This window comes from Polyodon spathula, chromosome 19, assembly GCF_017654505.1.
Source record: "Polyodon spathula isolate WHYD16114869_AA chromosome 19, ASM1765450v1, whole genome shotgun sequence".
NCBI lineage: Eukaryota > Metazoa > Chordata > Actinopteri > Acipenseriformes > Polyodontidae > Polyodon > Polyodon spathula.
The window spans coordinates 32,353,824-32,367,730 of NC_054552.1; the positions used below are offsets into that span (position 1 = coordinate 32,353,824).

The 13,907-nt window shown below is 39.5% G+C and overlaps 1 protein-coding gene across 4 annotated transcripts; it reads left to right on the forward strand.

Moving 5' to 3' along the window:
* The first annotated feature begins 187 nt into the window (after positions 1-187).
* Positions 188-10,098, forward strand: LOC121294477 (SKI family transcriptional corepressor 1 homolog-B-like). Of its 4 annotated transcripts, none has more exons than XM_041218204.1 (9): positions 192-575; positions 2,461-4,228; positions 5,056-5,155; positions 5,793-5,900; positions 6,605-6,676; positions 7,763-7,837; positions 8,176-8,250; positions 8,801-8,866; positions 9,411-10,098. In XM_041218204.1, exons 2-9 carry the CDS (start codon positions 2,471-2,473, stop codon positions 9,503-9,505), a joined length of 2,349 nt encoding a protein of 782 aa, XP_041074138.1. In that variant the 5' UTR covers positions 192-575; positions 2,461-2,470; the 3' UTR covers positions 9,506-10,098. The 4 variants fall into 4 exon arrangements, with proteins under 4 accessions (XP_041074140.1, XP_041074139.1, XP_041074138.1 ...); XM_041218203.1 differs by having other exon boundaries at positions 193-575; positions 9,408-10,098; XM_041218206.1 differs by lacking the exons at positions 7,763-7,837; positions 8,176-8,250 and having other exon boundaries at positions 188-575.
* The last annotated feature ends 3,809 nt before the right edge of the window (positions 10,099-13,907 follow it).

Below are 13,907 nucleotides of genomic sequence, written 5' to 3' on the forward strand. Positions count from 1 at the left end.
GATTAATCATCTGCTATGCTATAACGGTATCCCAACATAAACAGCTTTATCCAACAGCTTACAGATGTGATCTAGAAAGAGAAGCAACATATTTAATTATACAAAAACCTTCTTCTTCTTTATTTCTTTATTTATTTTTTAAAGGCCCAGGCTGAATTTTAATTGACTCGATGACAGTAATGATTGGCGTTCCAGCGGCTCCCGAAGGCAAACGAAACGGTTAATGTAAATATGCTGCTGCTAAGTGGGTGTGCCTTCCTATTATTTTAGCTGTCACTTGATCAATGTACAACGTCTTCAACTAAGGTTCACAACAGCCTTCCCTGGACTTATCATGTGGTCACTCGCCTGGCGCTACCCACAAAGAGGAGGACGGTCGCGGAGGATGGAAGCTCAGGATCTTTACTGAGACAACACCGACACATCCTCTACATTGCAGACAACAACACTGGCACACCACAGCTGCAGCCCCTCTTCCAGTGTGATTTGCAAAATACCGATCCAATACAGCGGACATTATTGTGTTCTGTATTTTAACACAAAAAGGAGCTGTCCAACGTCTCTCTCTTTTAAAGGTATGGTCTGTGTGTATGATCATAATATGCAATTCTAGTGTCATGCTGCTATAGGCTACGAGGAAGTAAAATGCGAATAATTTCGAATAAGGTACTTAAATCAATTTCTTTACTGCGTAAAACTATTTACATTGTATTTTGCTTGCTTCTTTTAATTATTATTATTTATTATTATTATTATTATTATTATTATTATTATTATTATAATAATAATGTATTATATTATTATTATTATAATATATATAAGAATAATAATAATAATATAATAATGATGGTCGTGTAACATCAGCACATTTGTAAGTTATTATGTATTCAATGACATAAAATTTAAATAAATATATATTTTAAAATTTATTCATATTTTTTCATTTTAAATTAAGTATAAAGTGCTACATATTAAAAACAATGTTATTTTTACAATAACAATGTCATTGCATTCCAATTTACATGTGTTGTGTGTGTATATATATATATATATATATATATATATATATATATATATATATAATATATATATATATATATATATATATATATCATTGTTTGCCCAGTGGTGACTATTTCCAAGTGCGATGTTTGATTGTGTCGTGCTATCTTGCATAGCTTTAATTAGGGAGACGGAGTTTTATTAACGCTGTAAAGAAGTACAACCTGCTGCTATTTCTGTAATTATAATCAAATCAGCGTAATGCCGCGCTTGTTCCCTCATAAGCTCATTTGCTTTGCTCAAAGTATCTTCCCTTCTGCTCTGTCCGTGTTAGCCGAGCTAGCGCCGTGGATAAGTAATCTTCCTCGCCTTTGATCCTGACTAAGGACATTAGGAAAGGGCCGAGCTTATGCTGCTAATGAAACGAACACGTTATTTACGATTCTGAACATCGCAACTATATATATATATATATATCAATTCTCAGGAAAATAGGATATATTTCTTGAATTGTTTCCACGTTTTTGGAAATGTAAATCCTGATTAACCGGGTCAGTTTATGTATCTCTTTTAAAGAACACAAGACAAATCTCTCAACGGTATTTATTTTTTTTTTTTTTTTTTTTTTTAACAGATTTGGTCCGAAATCCAGAAATTGATTGTCGTTAAGTCTTAAATCCCCGAGTTTATTTTAAAAAGGATCCCCTGGATGTCATCGGTTAAATAAAACGACCGGTAACAAGAAGGGCAACAACCCCAGCTCTAGAATAGCTGGCAGCAGCTTGCTTTTAGTTCGTACTGTATTTAAAAAAATCATTCAGCGAAATACAACAGCAGGCTCTCGACAATAATTTAAAAGTGAATATTTTTGCAATCGCTGGGAAAATACAAACTAATATAATAAACGAACATACAAACTAATATTATAATAAACGAATCTAACCTTTTTTTAAAATACATCTCTTACAGTTTACGTTTTATATTACCTTTTTTAAGCAAAAGAAAAATGATTTTACCCAGATTATTATAAAAAAAAAAAAAAAAAAAAAAAAAAACACGGGAAAACATTTGATCCTTTGCGGTTCTTGTTTTCAATTTTAAATGTTTTTGCCAGGTGGAATCGCAAAGGGTTACTCGACTAACCTTGAAAGGTAACACAAGCTGTCTAGTGTATTCTTGCAATTCAATGACTTTCTCGTTCATTAAACTTTATAGGCTATGTTACTTAGCTCTCTCCAAATATTATTGTCATTTTTGTCTTGAAGATTTGCATTATGCAGTGGCTATTGCAAGTGATACATTATATCTGATAACGAATATGATGTGTCTGTGGTTGTAATTAAGTGTTAAAGTGTGCTGCTATCTCTAGTTCTGCCTTTCGAAACTGTTTAGAAATACGAAGAAGATGTAAACATATAATAACTCAATTTAAACAATCGTGTTTCTTTCCCCCACTAGACTTCCAACAATGGAGGCGATTTCCAGTCAGTTGGCAGCGGGAAGAGACTCCAGCTCTTCTCCCAACTCAAAAGCGGAGCTCCAACCATTCTCCGGATCGTCGTCTCTCAAGCCCAACCAAGTCAGCGAGACCATGCTGTACGGCGTTCCCATCGTTTGCTTAGTGATTGATGGCCAGGAAAGGCTCTGCCTGGCCCAGATTTCCAATACCTTGCTAAAGAACTACAGCTACAATGAGATCCACAACCGGAGGGTGGCCCTGGGTATCACCTGTGTTCAGTGCACCCCAGTCCAGCTGGAGATACTGAGGCGCGCGGGAGCCATGCCCATTTCGTCGAGGCGCTGCGGTATGATCACCAAACGGGAAGCCGAAAGGCTCTGCAAATCTTTTCTCGGAGCGCACAATCCGCCCAAACTTCCTGAAAATTTCGCTTTCGACGTGTCTCACGAGTGCGCTTGGGGCAGTCGGGGAAACTTTATCCCGGCGAGGTACAACAGCTCTAGGGCTAAGTGCATCAAGTGCAGTTATTGTAATATGTATTTTTCTCCCAATAAGTTCATCTTCCATTCCCACCGCACCCCAGAGGCAAAGTACACCCAGCCGGACGCTGCAAATTTTAACTCTTGGAGGCGCCACCTGAAACTATCGGACAAAAACTCTTCCGATGACCTGGCCCACGCTTGGGAGGATGTGAAGGCCATGTTCAACGGGGGCAGCCGGAAGAGGATCCTGCCTTCAAGTGGATCAGGCGGGTCCTCCTCCCTGAAACCACAGGGCTCCAACAGTATCACCAGGGATTCCCCAGAGGTCCCTCACAAAACCATGCGGTGCGAGGAGGAGAGAGGCAGTCTGAGCATAGGCAACGGAGTGCGAAACTACCCGGTCATACCTGTGCCCAGCAAAGGCTTTGGAATGCTGCAGAAGATTCCGCCTCCACTGTTCCCACATCCATATGGTTTCCCAGCTTTCGGATTATGTCAAAAGAAAGACGACAGCATAGGGATTGGGGAGCAAAATAAGACCAACCTGCCCGGTGTGTTTTGGCCAGGCCCTAAAGACACTCTCTACCCATCTTTCCCCATGTTCTGGCCTGCAGGGGGGAACTTTCCCATGGCCCCTTACCCGCAGACCCAACCGAAACCCACGGTTGAACTCTTGAGCGCCCGGCAAAGCGACATTGACGCGGCTGAGCAGAGCGACAGGAGCACCAACACCCCAAAAGACAGTTTAGCGGACAGCGAGAGGTGCTCCAGCACTCATTCCACCAGGAACGAAGAGGACAGGTCAGGGGATGAGGCCAGGTCTACCGAGGGGGTGTCCCTCACCCCCAGAAAGATAAGCTACATCTCTGCTTTCAGACCTGTGGTCAAAGACGCAGAGAGCATAGCCAAACTTTATGGCAACCGAGAGGCGTACAACGGAGCCCGCTCCGGGTACCACTCACCAGACTTTATGAGCGAGAGTTCGAGTTACAGGTCGGTGTCTCCGGGCGTGGACAGTGGGGACGAACCTGATGTGGACGTGGAGTCAAATACTAGGTTTCCCGAAGACGACGAGTCTCCCCCGCTATCTGTCGAGGACAGACAAAGCCCAGCACTGCCGCTTCTTTCACAAGAAGGCGTCGAGAAGAGCCACGAACCGCTGCTCGAAAAGGCTACCCCGCAGCAGGAAAGCCCAAGAGTACCCTTCAGTGAACCTGTATCCTCAGACGAGGAGCGGCACAGCGAGGCCATTCCAGAGGCCAACAATAGCACAGCAACTTATAAAGTAAGTTTTCAGTGCTTTGTTTAAAAAAAAAAGGTTACCATCCGTTTAACAATGTATGAGCCTAAATATAAACAAAATACATTGAAACTGCTTATAGAATTGCTACTGCATTGTATAGTACAGCGTTTATTTAAAAAAAGTAGCCAATATAGCCTAAACGAAAGTTAGAAATGGGTAACACAAAGCATGAAATCCAAATATTCAGTAGTATTCTAGTTAGATTTAAAACAGTGCAATTCGACGAGCAATGGATTACAATATTGCAGTAAGTTCAATATGATGAAGGATCAATGAATTTAACAAGTACTTGCCTACCTCGCCGAGTATAGCATTGTACATTTGTTGGTGAAGAGACATTTTCTAAAGCCTACCTTAGCCGAACACCTGTACATTACCATTCAAGCACATTCTGTAATTAAGCAAAACACGAGGACTTATTATATGCGGATGAAAATTGCGTAAAAATGAGATGGATGCAGAGCGTGTGGAGGTCATGGGCTTTGAAAAGCTCTTCCCCGCGACTGGATTTTAATTTGGGTAATTTTCTTTGGAGTGCCCTTAATTATGTTTATTATAGGAACTCTGTATCCAATAGATTTTTAATTCCGTCTAGACTCACAAGGCTGTGTGTAATGCCGTGCGTCACAAACGCAGGGCAATTTCAAATAGACAGGCATCACTTATTCGCATAGTAATTTTATTGTATTATTTTAGAAAAAAAACAAATGTGCTCGGGGCCACTGTGCTGGCGAGGTTCAAGCAGCGGAGTAAATTAGTAATAACAGAATTGAGGATAATTACATGTAATTGTCTGATTCATTTTGCAGGTGTATACACATGAAAGAGAAGAGCACGTGCAGATCCCGAAGAATCCGTCTACATTTGCAGCCGGACCCAACTATATATGCAGCCCTGTTAAGGCGAATGGTAGGTCCGCCACTACTGTTTGTATATAACATTGTAAAACTGGTACAATAGGACAATAAACGTGTACTATTCAAAAGATGAGACCCGGAAACTGATATTTGAAGACCCCACTACCATATATATATATATATATATATATATATTGGCTATACAGATTTAAGTGCTATATACGAACCCAGGGCTGTAAAACAAATGTTTCACAAATAAACATAAATCTCATAAGGGATTTTATACACATTTGTATTTTATATTGCATTTCATGTTAACATTTTAACTATCTCACATTCCCAAACGATTGAAATGATATCGCCTATTTACACTCGGTTGCGTTCAGATGCATGCTGAGTTCTTTAGTGTCGAGGGGAATGTCGTGATATAGAGGTCTATCGTTCAGTTGTATTAGAAACGGTATTTGTAAAGAAACGTCTTATCCTACTCTTGACGCAGAAAAACAAACAAACAAAAAAAAAAACTACAACACAGATGCTTTGCTTACGCGAGTCTCGCTGAGAACACGCTGCTTTCGGAATGCAAGGCGATTACTCTGCCTGGATTTGTAGTTAATCATGTAATTAAACGCATATTTTAATTGCACTTTCATTGCTTATGGCTGATTATCGGTTTATATCTTTTTAAGAACTAAGTAAGGAAGACGCTAATTCGACAGAAGAGGATCACGATATAAGAAAATCTTATCAGGATCAAGGAAACGTCTGCCACGGAAGTCCCGCGGGTGTGGATAGAGGTCGGTGTCTAAAATATGTTCTGTGTGTGTGGTAGACTTGCTTTTAAGCTATATAGATCTACACGTTAAAATAAATAAATCAATGAATAATGCTGTTATTAATTGTATTTGTATTCTTATTAAATATTTGACAACCGTGTTAAGCCTCGATTTGCCTCAGCCCAAAGACACAAGTAAATAGACTATGAAGTTAACCAAGTGGGCTGACCCGACACACTGTGGATACTGTGCTGCGCTGAAGACCTGGCAAGCCGAGCCTCTGGTACAGAACAGATTACATCTGCTTTTCATGACTGTTTTATGAATGGAAAAAAAAAACATTCATTCATAACTCCTTTGCAAGAAAAGAAAAACAATAAAAAAACGATAAAAAAGCTTTGAATCACAGTTAAACGAATTTCCCTTGCAGCTGATATGAAAATAAATATTTAATGAATTCTGATAGATTCATTCCTTCCCTGCATTGACTGTTTTATCCGGTGGTAAAGCTTCACAGTGTGGGCATGCATGGTATAAACCAGGACACGTGATCACACCCACTATCACGGTCTCTATGTAGCTATGCTCGTTTGTTTATAGCCGGGTTTCTTAAGGCATTGCTTATGAGAAGTGTAAACACACACTGTACATATATCCACTATAAGGTCTGTTTGAATGCCTTGTTTTTTCAAACGTTTCTGACGCTGGGTCCTCTTTTTACACAGGCGATGACGGGGGTCGAAGCGACATGGGGAGAGGCCAATTGATTGAGAAAGATATTGAAAACATGGCTAAAGGTGAGCATCATCATCATCATCATCATCATCATCATAATAATAATAATAATAATAATAATAATAATAATAATAATAATAATAATAATGAATAATCTCCTTGCAAACGTTCGACAACACCTTTCAAACAATCCCATTCCTTATTATATATATATATATATATATATATATATATAATAGATAGATATATATATATATATATATATATATATATATATAATTTTAATTTCTTCCTCGTCTTCTTGTTTAGTTCCCCATGGGCAGTGTAAACATGTGTTAATTTATTTCAACACAGAATATACAGTATAGGCCAACTAAGATCAGCATTTAATATATAGACCTGTAGATGTGAGGTATTCCATTAGCGTGGAACCAGCATATAATATCCAGTATATTTTCAGAGAAATCGACCGTGTAAAATGTATGAAAGTACCTGTGCTCCGATATATTAATATTATTAAAGGGCTGTGTGGCAAAGTGAGTCTATATGGTCAATTTATTTGTGTGGCGCACGGTTTTTAATCGGCTCTGGTGACTCTATGCTTGTACAACCTTACTAATTCTGTAATTAGTGAGCAATTATCCACCGTAAACCAAATGCTAAATAGACTTGACATGACGTTCATCATACACAAGCAAGTGAAGGGCAAATGCAGCCTTGTAATAATGCCTACACATCCTTATTAACATCACTAGCACGCGGTTTACCCAGCCTCATAACAATCCTACACAGACTTATTTAGATCACTATAGCACGCGGCTTACCTGGACATTGGTTTTTAAAACGTTGTTTTCAGTGCAAATGCATTGGTTAAGTGTACTCGAGTGTAGATGTCCACAGTTTATTTATTTTGCATCGTGTCGTTTCCAAGTGCGTAGTGGACAAAGCGCACAGAGAGCACACCAGACGATGCATACATTTCAAAAGTATAGTTTGCAAAATCCAAAATAATTTCATATTGGACCCTAATGTTCGCTTAAAACCACGCCGAAATTCCCATTTGGCGGAATAAGTGCAAAGCAAACTAGCGGTGCTTTTCAAGGTGTGCTGGACAGTATAAATACGATCTCTGTGTGTCTGTTTTATAGACGAACTGCAGAAACTCCTCGTAGAACAGATGGACTTGAGGAAAAAGCTGGAGCGAGAATTCCAAAGTCTCAAAGGTATTTTTTAATAGGGTTAATAGTCGTTTGTTTCGAAGATGAACTATAAAACATAAACTCATATATATATATATATATATATATATATATATATATATATATATATATATATATATATATATATATATATATATATACACACACACACACACACACTAATATTACACCAATAATTACACAATGTAACAAACAGAAAATAGTGCAAAATAGAAACCCGAATTAAAAATAATAATTTTGAACTGTAATGCTAATAATATAGAACGTTTACCCGCATGCACAAAACCATGGATTAAAAAAAAAAAAAAAAATGAAATATATGATATGTGATTGCTTCACAGATAATTTTCAAGATCAAATGAAAAGGGAGTTGTCCTACAGAGAGGAGATGGTCCAACAACTCCAGATTGTCCGAGGTGAGACATCATTGTGTAATTACAACCGAATGAGATCTTTAAACGCGCTCCGGTTTCATATAGCACTGCTGCTGATCACAGTGGAGACCCCAAACAATATTGCATATGCAATCCCCATCACCTTGCACTGCCTGTCCATTTTAATAGTCTAGGACAGTTTCCATTAAAGTGCGCAGACCGCTCGGAGACCCCATTGTGCAATATAGCAATGACTGAGCATCAAAACAGGGTCATTCGGTGTCGTCTAAATTCAAGTTATTGTTTTAAATCTTTAACTATTTGTAGAGAACTGTAGTACACAGCCCAATTCTCTATCAAATTATAGCGGACTCCCTTATCAACGTAACTGGGCATTTCACTATTATTATTATTATTATTATTATTATTATTATTATTTTATTATTGTTGTTGTTGTTGTTGTTGTTGTTGTTGTTGTTGTTGTTGTTTGTAGTAGTAGCTATTTAAGGAGAACTCTTGGGTTTGGCCTTCATGTCTGTAAACTGTACCCGAATTGATTTGTTTGGTTGTTTGGCTCTTCCTGTGTTCACAGATACTTTGTGTAACGAGCTGGATCAAGAGAGGAAGGCGCGGTATGCTATTCAACAAAAACTAAAAGGTAATTAATCATTACAGTTTATATGGAAACAATAAAGTAAAGAACACCGTCCGAGTGTAAACCAAGTACAGCAAGAAGAGCGGGCCGCTCTAAAGAGGCTGAGCACTGAGAATGGTTCTTTATTGACACCCCCCCCCCCCCCCAAAAAAAAAAAAAGTTTGCGCATGTGCTTGAGCTACAGTAATATGCACGTGACTGACAATATGCAATGGAAGATTGACTTGTTTGCCTATTTTAGTTTAATAATCATTAAGGGGTGTTAATGCTTATGTGCTTTCTGTTGCAAATTAGCACTATACTTGTGACCATCTTGATTGAAGAACGTTGATACAAACTATAGTCGTCTGTATTATTTATAACATAAAAAAAAGCAATTTTCAGAAGTATCTGTTTTAACTTGTCGTTCCCTGCTCATATTTGTTTAAACGTCACACAAGTTAAAATATAACTCTCGCCGGTGGTATGTTATTTAATAAAAACAAATGTTTTTTGTTTGTTTGTTTGTTTTGCTTTGCTTTGTTTTGTTTGACTTTATACCTAGAAGCTCACGACGCGCTTCACCATTTCTCCTGTAAGATGCTGACTCCTCGCCACTGCACCGGGAACTGCTCCTTCAAACCGCCCCTTCTACCGCAGTGACGGGCGACCAGAACCCCCGAGCCCCGGACACTAGCACAAGCCATTCTCTACGCGTGTGAACACGTGAAAGGACACCTTCACTGCAACCTCGATTCATGTGGAGATTGTACATAACGACAGACACCACGTTCTTCGTTTTTTCCCTGTATCTGGACTGAGCAAGCCATTTATACACTTGTAAATACTATGAATATTATGATACAGTATGATGCAATTTCAGGGCACCACGACACACGAGCTAAATAATTGAGTCGAAAGATATAGGCTAAATAAATTATAATTTAAAAACAAACATGGCACAGTGAAATCCCAGGCTCAATGTATGTACTGTATATTGTTAATATAAAGCTAAAAAGAGACCTCTGTAATGAATTTTATATGTTTGTGTGCCGACCACCACTTCTTTAAATGAATGTTAATATAACATGTGGCTACGTGCAATGAGTAGAAATGTACTGTGAATTTGTTAGTAAACAGTATTTGTTGGATTATTTATTTATTTATTTATTCAACTATTTATTTTACTGATTTATTTATTTGCTTTCAGCGTATCGGAAGATATACTGTATAATATTGATGTCAAGCACTTTAAATAAGGCAACTTCATTGACTTCTCTGTACAATAAAACAATTAAAGCATCTGGTTTGGAACTCATGTGCATGTGGGTTTGTGCTCTTTTTATGATAGTGATAATAACACGAGCATTTCTCAGGAGGAAGAGAGGAAACCTAGAGGAAGCTGTTGAGAAGCAAACATGCTTCCTGCAAGTGGAAGCATTTGGCTGCACGAGAAGCCTGGAGGAGCATGCTTGAATGGTATATTTCTGCCTGGCACACACCGGTGAAAGATATATTCATACCGGCCTATTTATATTGATGATCACTTTCAGTAAAATAAAGGGTATCGTCTGTGAAGCAATCTCTAAAATCAGAATTGGTAAGAATTGGGAACCAATGAATTGTACAACAGAACTGGTGAAATAAGAAAGATATACAAGAATGAACAGTAACGATTGAAGTATGTAAAATGCACAAACATGTTATAGTTATTTTTTTTTATTTTATAGAAAAGAAATGGCATTGGAGCTACATTTATATTTGTTTTTAATATTACAAATAATACTTTATAATAATGCATAATCACAAACATACGATGCAATTTAATCCTTTCTATGTTAAAAGACATAATAAATAATAATAATAATAATAATAATAATAATAATAATAATAATAATAATAATAATTTGCATACGTCAATTGAATAATTTACAAACTGAAAAATATAATTTCTATGTTATTCAATATTTTATTAGGCCACCAGGTGGCGATGTGGGCTTGGCTAAGCGCGGTGGAAACTGCCCGTCGGTAGTTCTGACTACTGTAGATAAACAATGGTAAATAATATCTTCAATCTACTCTTGTTTAGTTTTCTATTTCGTGAATCGTGTGCCGTGAAAAAGAGTTATTAATGCTTAACCAAAAAGTACATCCAGTGTACAGAATGCTTGTGGCTCAGTGTGATATATCTGATTATACACCACGAACGAGATCAGATCAGCAGTGGCAGATTGACGTTATTGAACTAGTCGACAGGCCGACATAGGGAGATCTTCTTCTAAAGTATGTACTCCAGATTGTATTCAACTGGGTGGAACCTGGAGTGCAGCAAGAAGCAATTTATTTTAATTGAACTCATACTGCCATCCCACATAAACCTGCAATCCAGGTATCTATGTGCAGAGACCTGCTTTGATAAGGAGCCAGTTCTGGAGCAGTCCTCTTATTGTGATGCACTGCGCAGTACTGTCTGCACACACACACTGCAGTGGAAAGAAGTGGAAGAAGTGGAATGGGGTGTTGGGGTGTGTACAGCTGGACTCGCTCCCTGCATTCAGTGTGGAGCCTGGTGTGCACAGGCTGGGCACTCTGCTGTTTGTCATTCGCCTGTCTTGTTGGTAGTTTGCCTTGCTTTGAAGAAGCGTGTAGCACAGCGGCCCTTGCTCTCACATGCTCTCGTGACCTGTTTCTATGTAAGGTGACCGCACCTTGCAACAACCCTTTCTTGTTGTTTAAAATACAATCTGCACTGCCTTTTATTTTCACCGGCACCGTGACCTTTTGTTTGTAGGGCCTCGCCCTTGAAGAGGTGTCCTCTTACAATGCCCGACAGCACATTCGAATGCATGATTGTCGTGACTCAAAGCAAGCAATCAAAGTGAACTCCAGAGCAGACCACACCCGAACTGCAGGGAATCACAGAACTGCAGGAGATCACTGTACTGCAGAAGATCACCGAACTGCAGAAGATCACCGAGCTGCAGGAGATCACCGAACTACAGAAGATCACCGAACTGCAGAAGATCACCGAACTGCAGGAGATCACAAACTGCAGGAGATCACCGAACTACAGAAGATCACCGAACTGCAGAAGATCACCGAACTGCAGGAGATCACCGAACTGCAGAAGATCACCGAACTGCAGGAGATCACCGAACTGCAGAAGATCGCGAGCTGCAGGAGATCACCGAACTGCAGAAGATCACTGAGCTGCAGGAGATCACTGAACTGCAGGGAATCACCGAACTGCAGGAGATCACTGAACTGCAGGAGATCACCGAACTGCAGAAGATCACAGAGCTGCAGGAGATCACGAACTGCAGAAGATCACTGAGCTGCAGGAGATCACTGAACTGCAGGGAATCACCAAGCTGCAGGGAATCACCGAACTGCAGAAGATCACTGAACTGCAGAAGATCACCGAGCTGCAGGAGATCACTGAACTGCAGGGAATAACCGAACTGCAGGAGATCACCGAACCTCTGCAAAGTGGCCTGCGTTTCTTGTTGAGCGCGTGACTACACGTCATGGTGTTGTTTGGGCTGTTCCCAGTAGAATTACATGCCTTCCAGTGCTGCCCTTTCAGGCCAGCAACAGCTCCCTGCCTCCAAAAATCAATCTTCAATCCTGGAGATAACTCGATCTGAAAGCTGCAAGCAGAGATTTCTTCAATCTATTACCAGATATCACGTTTTCAAAATGAAAGCATACGTTTGCTTAGACCCTGCATGCGTGAGAAACTATGAGATTCTTCTGTCAGCTCCAATGACAGTAAACACAAGCACAGGTTCCCTTCCATGACAGCAATGGGGGTTCTTGGTATTGATAGTGCCGGACAGGAGTCCTGTGCTTCTCTGACCTTTCCTTCCTTCCAGCCCAGCTTTTATTACATCTCATGTGTAAGTGTACAGCACTTCAAAGGGCTTCCTGAAGACAGCATAGGGACCAGTGAGGGCTGCAGGCAAACACAGCAGATACTGTCCAGCAGCCCTCTGCTTTCCCCAAGGCCTTCCCAGCACTTCACTTTTCCCCATCTCACAGTAAAACCATGCACTCAAACAGGAACTGGAACGGCTTCCTAAGCTCATTCCCCTTTTTGTGAACCGTATCTTAGAAGCAGGACCTTTTGTTTCGTTATTAACCGTTTGAAGCTTTTGTGATAGGGTGGAACGGAGAGCGTTTCATTGTCACGAAGAGGAAATTGTTTTAGTCATGATAAAGTGAACATCTACCCTCTGCTTCAGATTAACAACCACGTATTACTCCAATGTGATAGCACAGAATGTAAATTGAAATGCTTGTTTGCAAATATTTCAGTAAATATTATCATTGGAACAAACACTGCACGCTAACCGGATTGATGAAGTAAACAGCCTGTTGACATCACTCTCTTAATACAAGCGCGCCATCTGGTGGTCTCTGATGTAAATTGCACTTCACTGTTCTTTTGCGAAAGACACGGCCAAATTAATTATGGAGCCAGGAATTCCCCTGAAAAAAAAAAAAAAATGTTCTATTGATAACTACAACAAAAAACAACCAGCATGCAATATTTGTGGACTTTTGGACTTCATATGACCCGTAAACCAGAACATTTTACATTTCAATTCTTTTTTTCTCTCAATTACAAATGATGTTTTGGTTACAGTACTAATTAATTGTTCAATTCATTGCGGTGGCTAAAAGAGTCTAGAATGAGACGGGATCAGTCTTCCCACAATCACGTGTCATACTTAAACAGCAAACAGCTTCAAACGTCATTTTAATAGATTTGTATTATAGTTTCCTGACTATTTATATCATTTTTAAACCATCCCATGGTTCTAACTTTCAGCTTGCTTGTTTGGAGAATCTTAAATGCCGAGATTCTCAGATGTCGTCATTCCATTCAACCCATGTGACAACGTCACCTTTCAACTTCGCCAGCCCACTCTCTCTATCAGTACAGCGGACATGTAGAGTAGGCGGGGCTAGCAGAGCCGAAGTCACGCACAAATCAAACTCAAAACTATGAATACTCAATGTAGATGCAACAGATCCATTCCGAATGGTCGCACACACCAGG

Bases quoted from the DNA above. Each gene is read 5' to 3' on its own strand.
- LOC121294477 (XM_041218203.1), top strand. From the start codon at position 2,471: ATGGAGGCGATTTCCAGTCAGTTGGCAGCGGGAAGAGACTCCAGCTCT. The intron at 5,156-5,792 runs GTAGGTCCGCCA...TATCTTTTTAAG, and splicing joins CAGCCCTGTTAAGGCGAATG to AACTAAGTAAGGAAGACGCT. The intron at 6,677-7,762 runs GTGAGCATCATC...TCTGTTTTATAG, and splicing joins TATTGAAAACATGGCTAAAG to ACGAACTGCAGAAACTCCTC.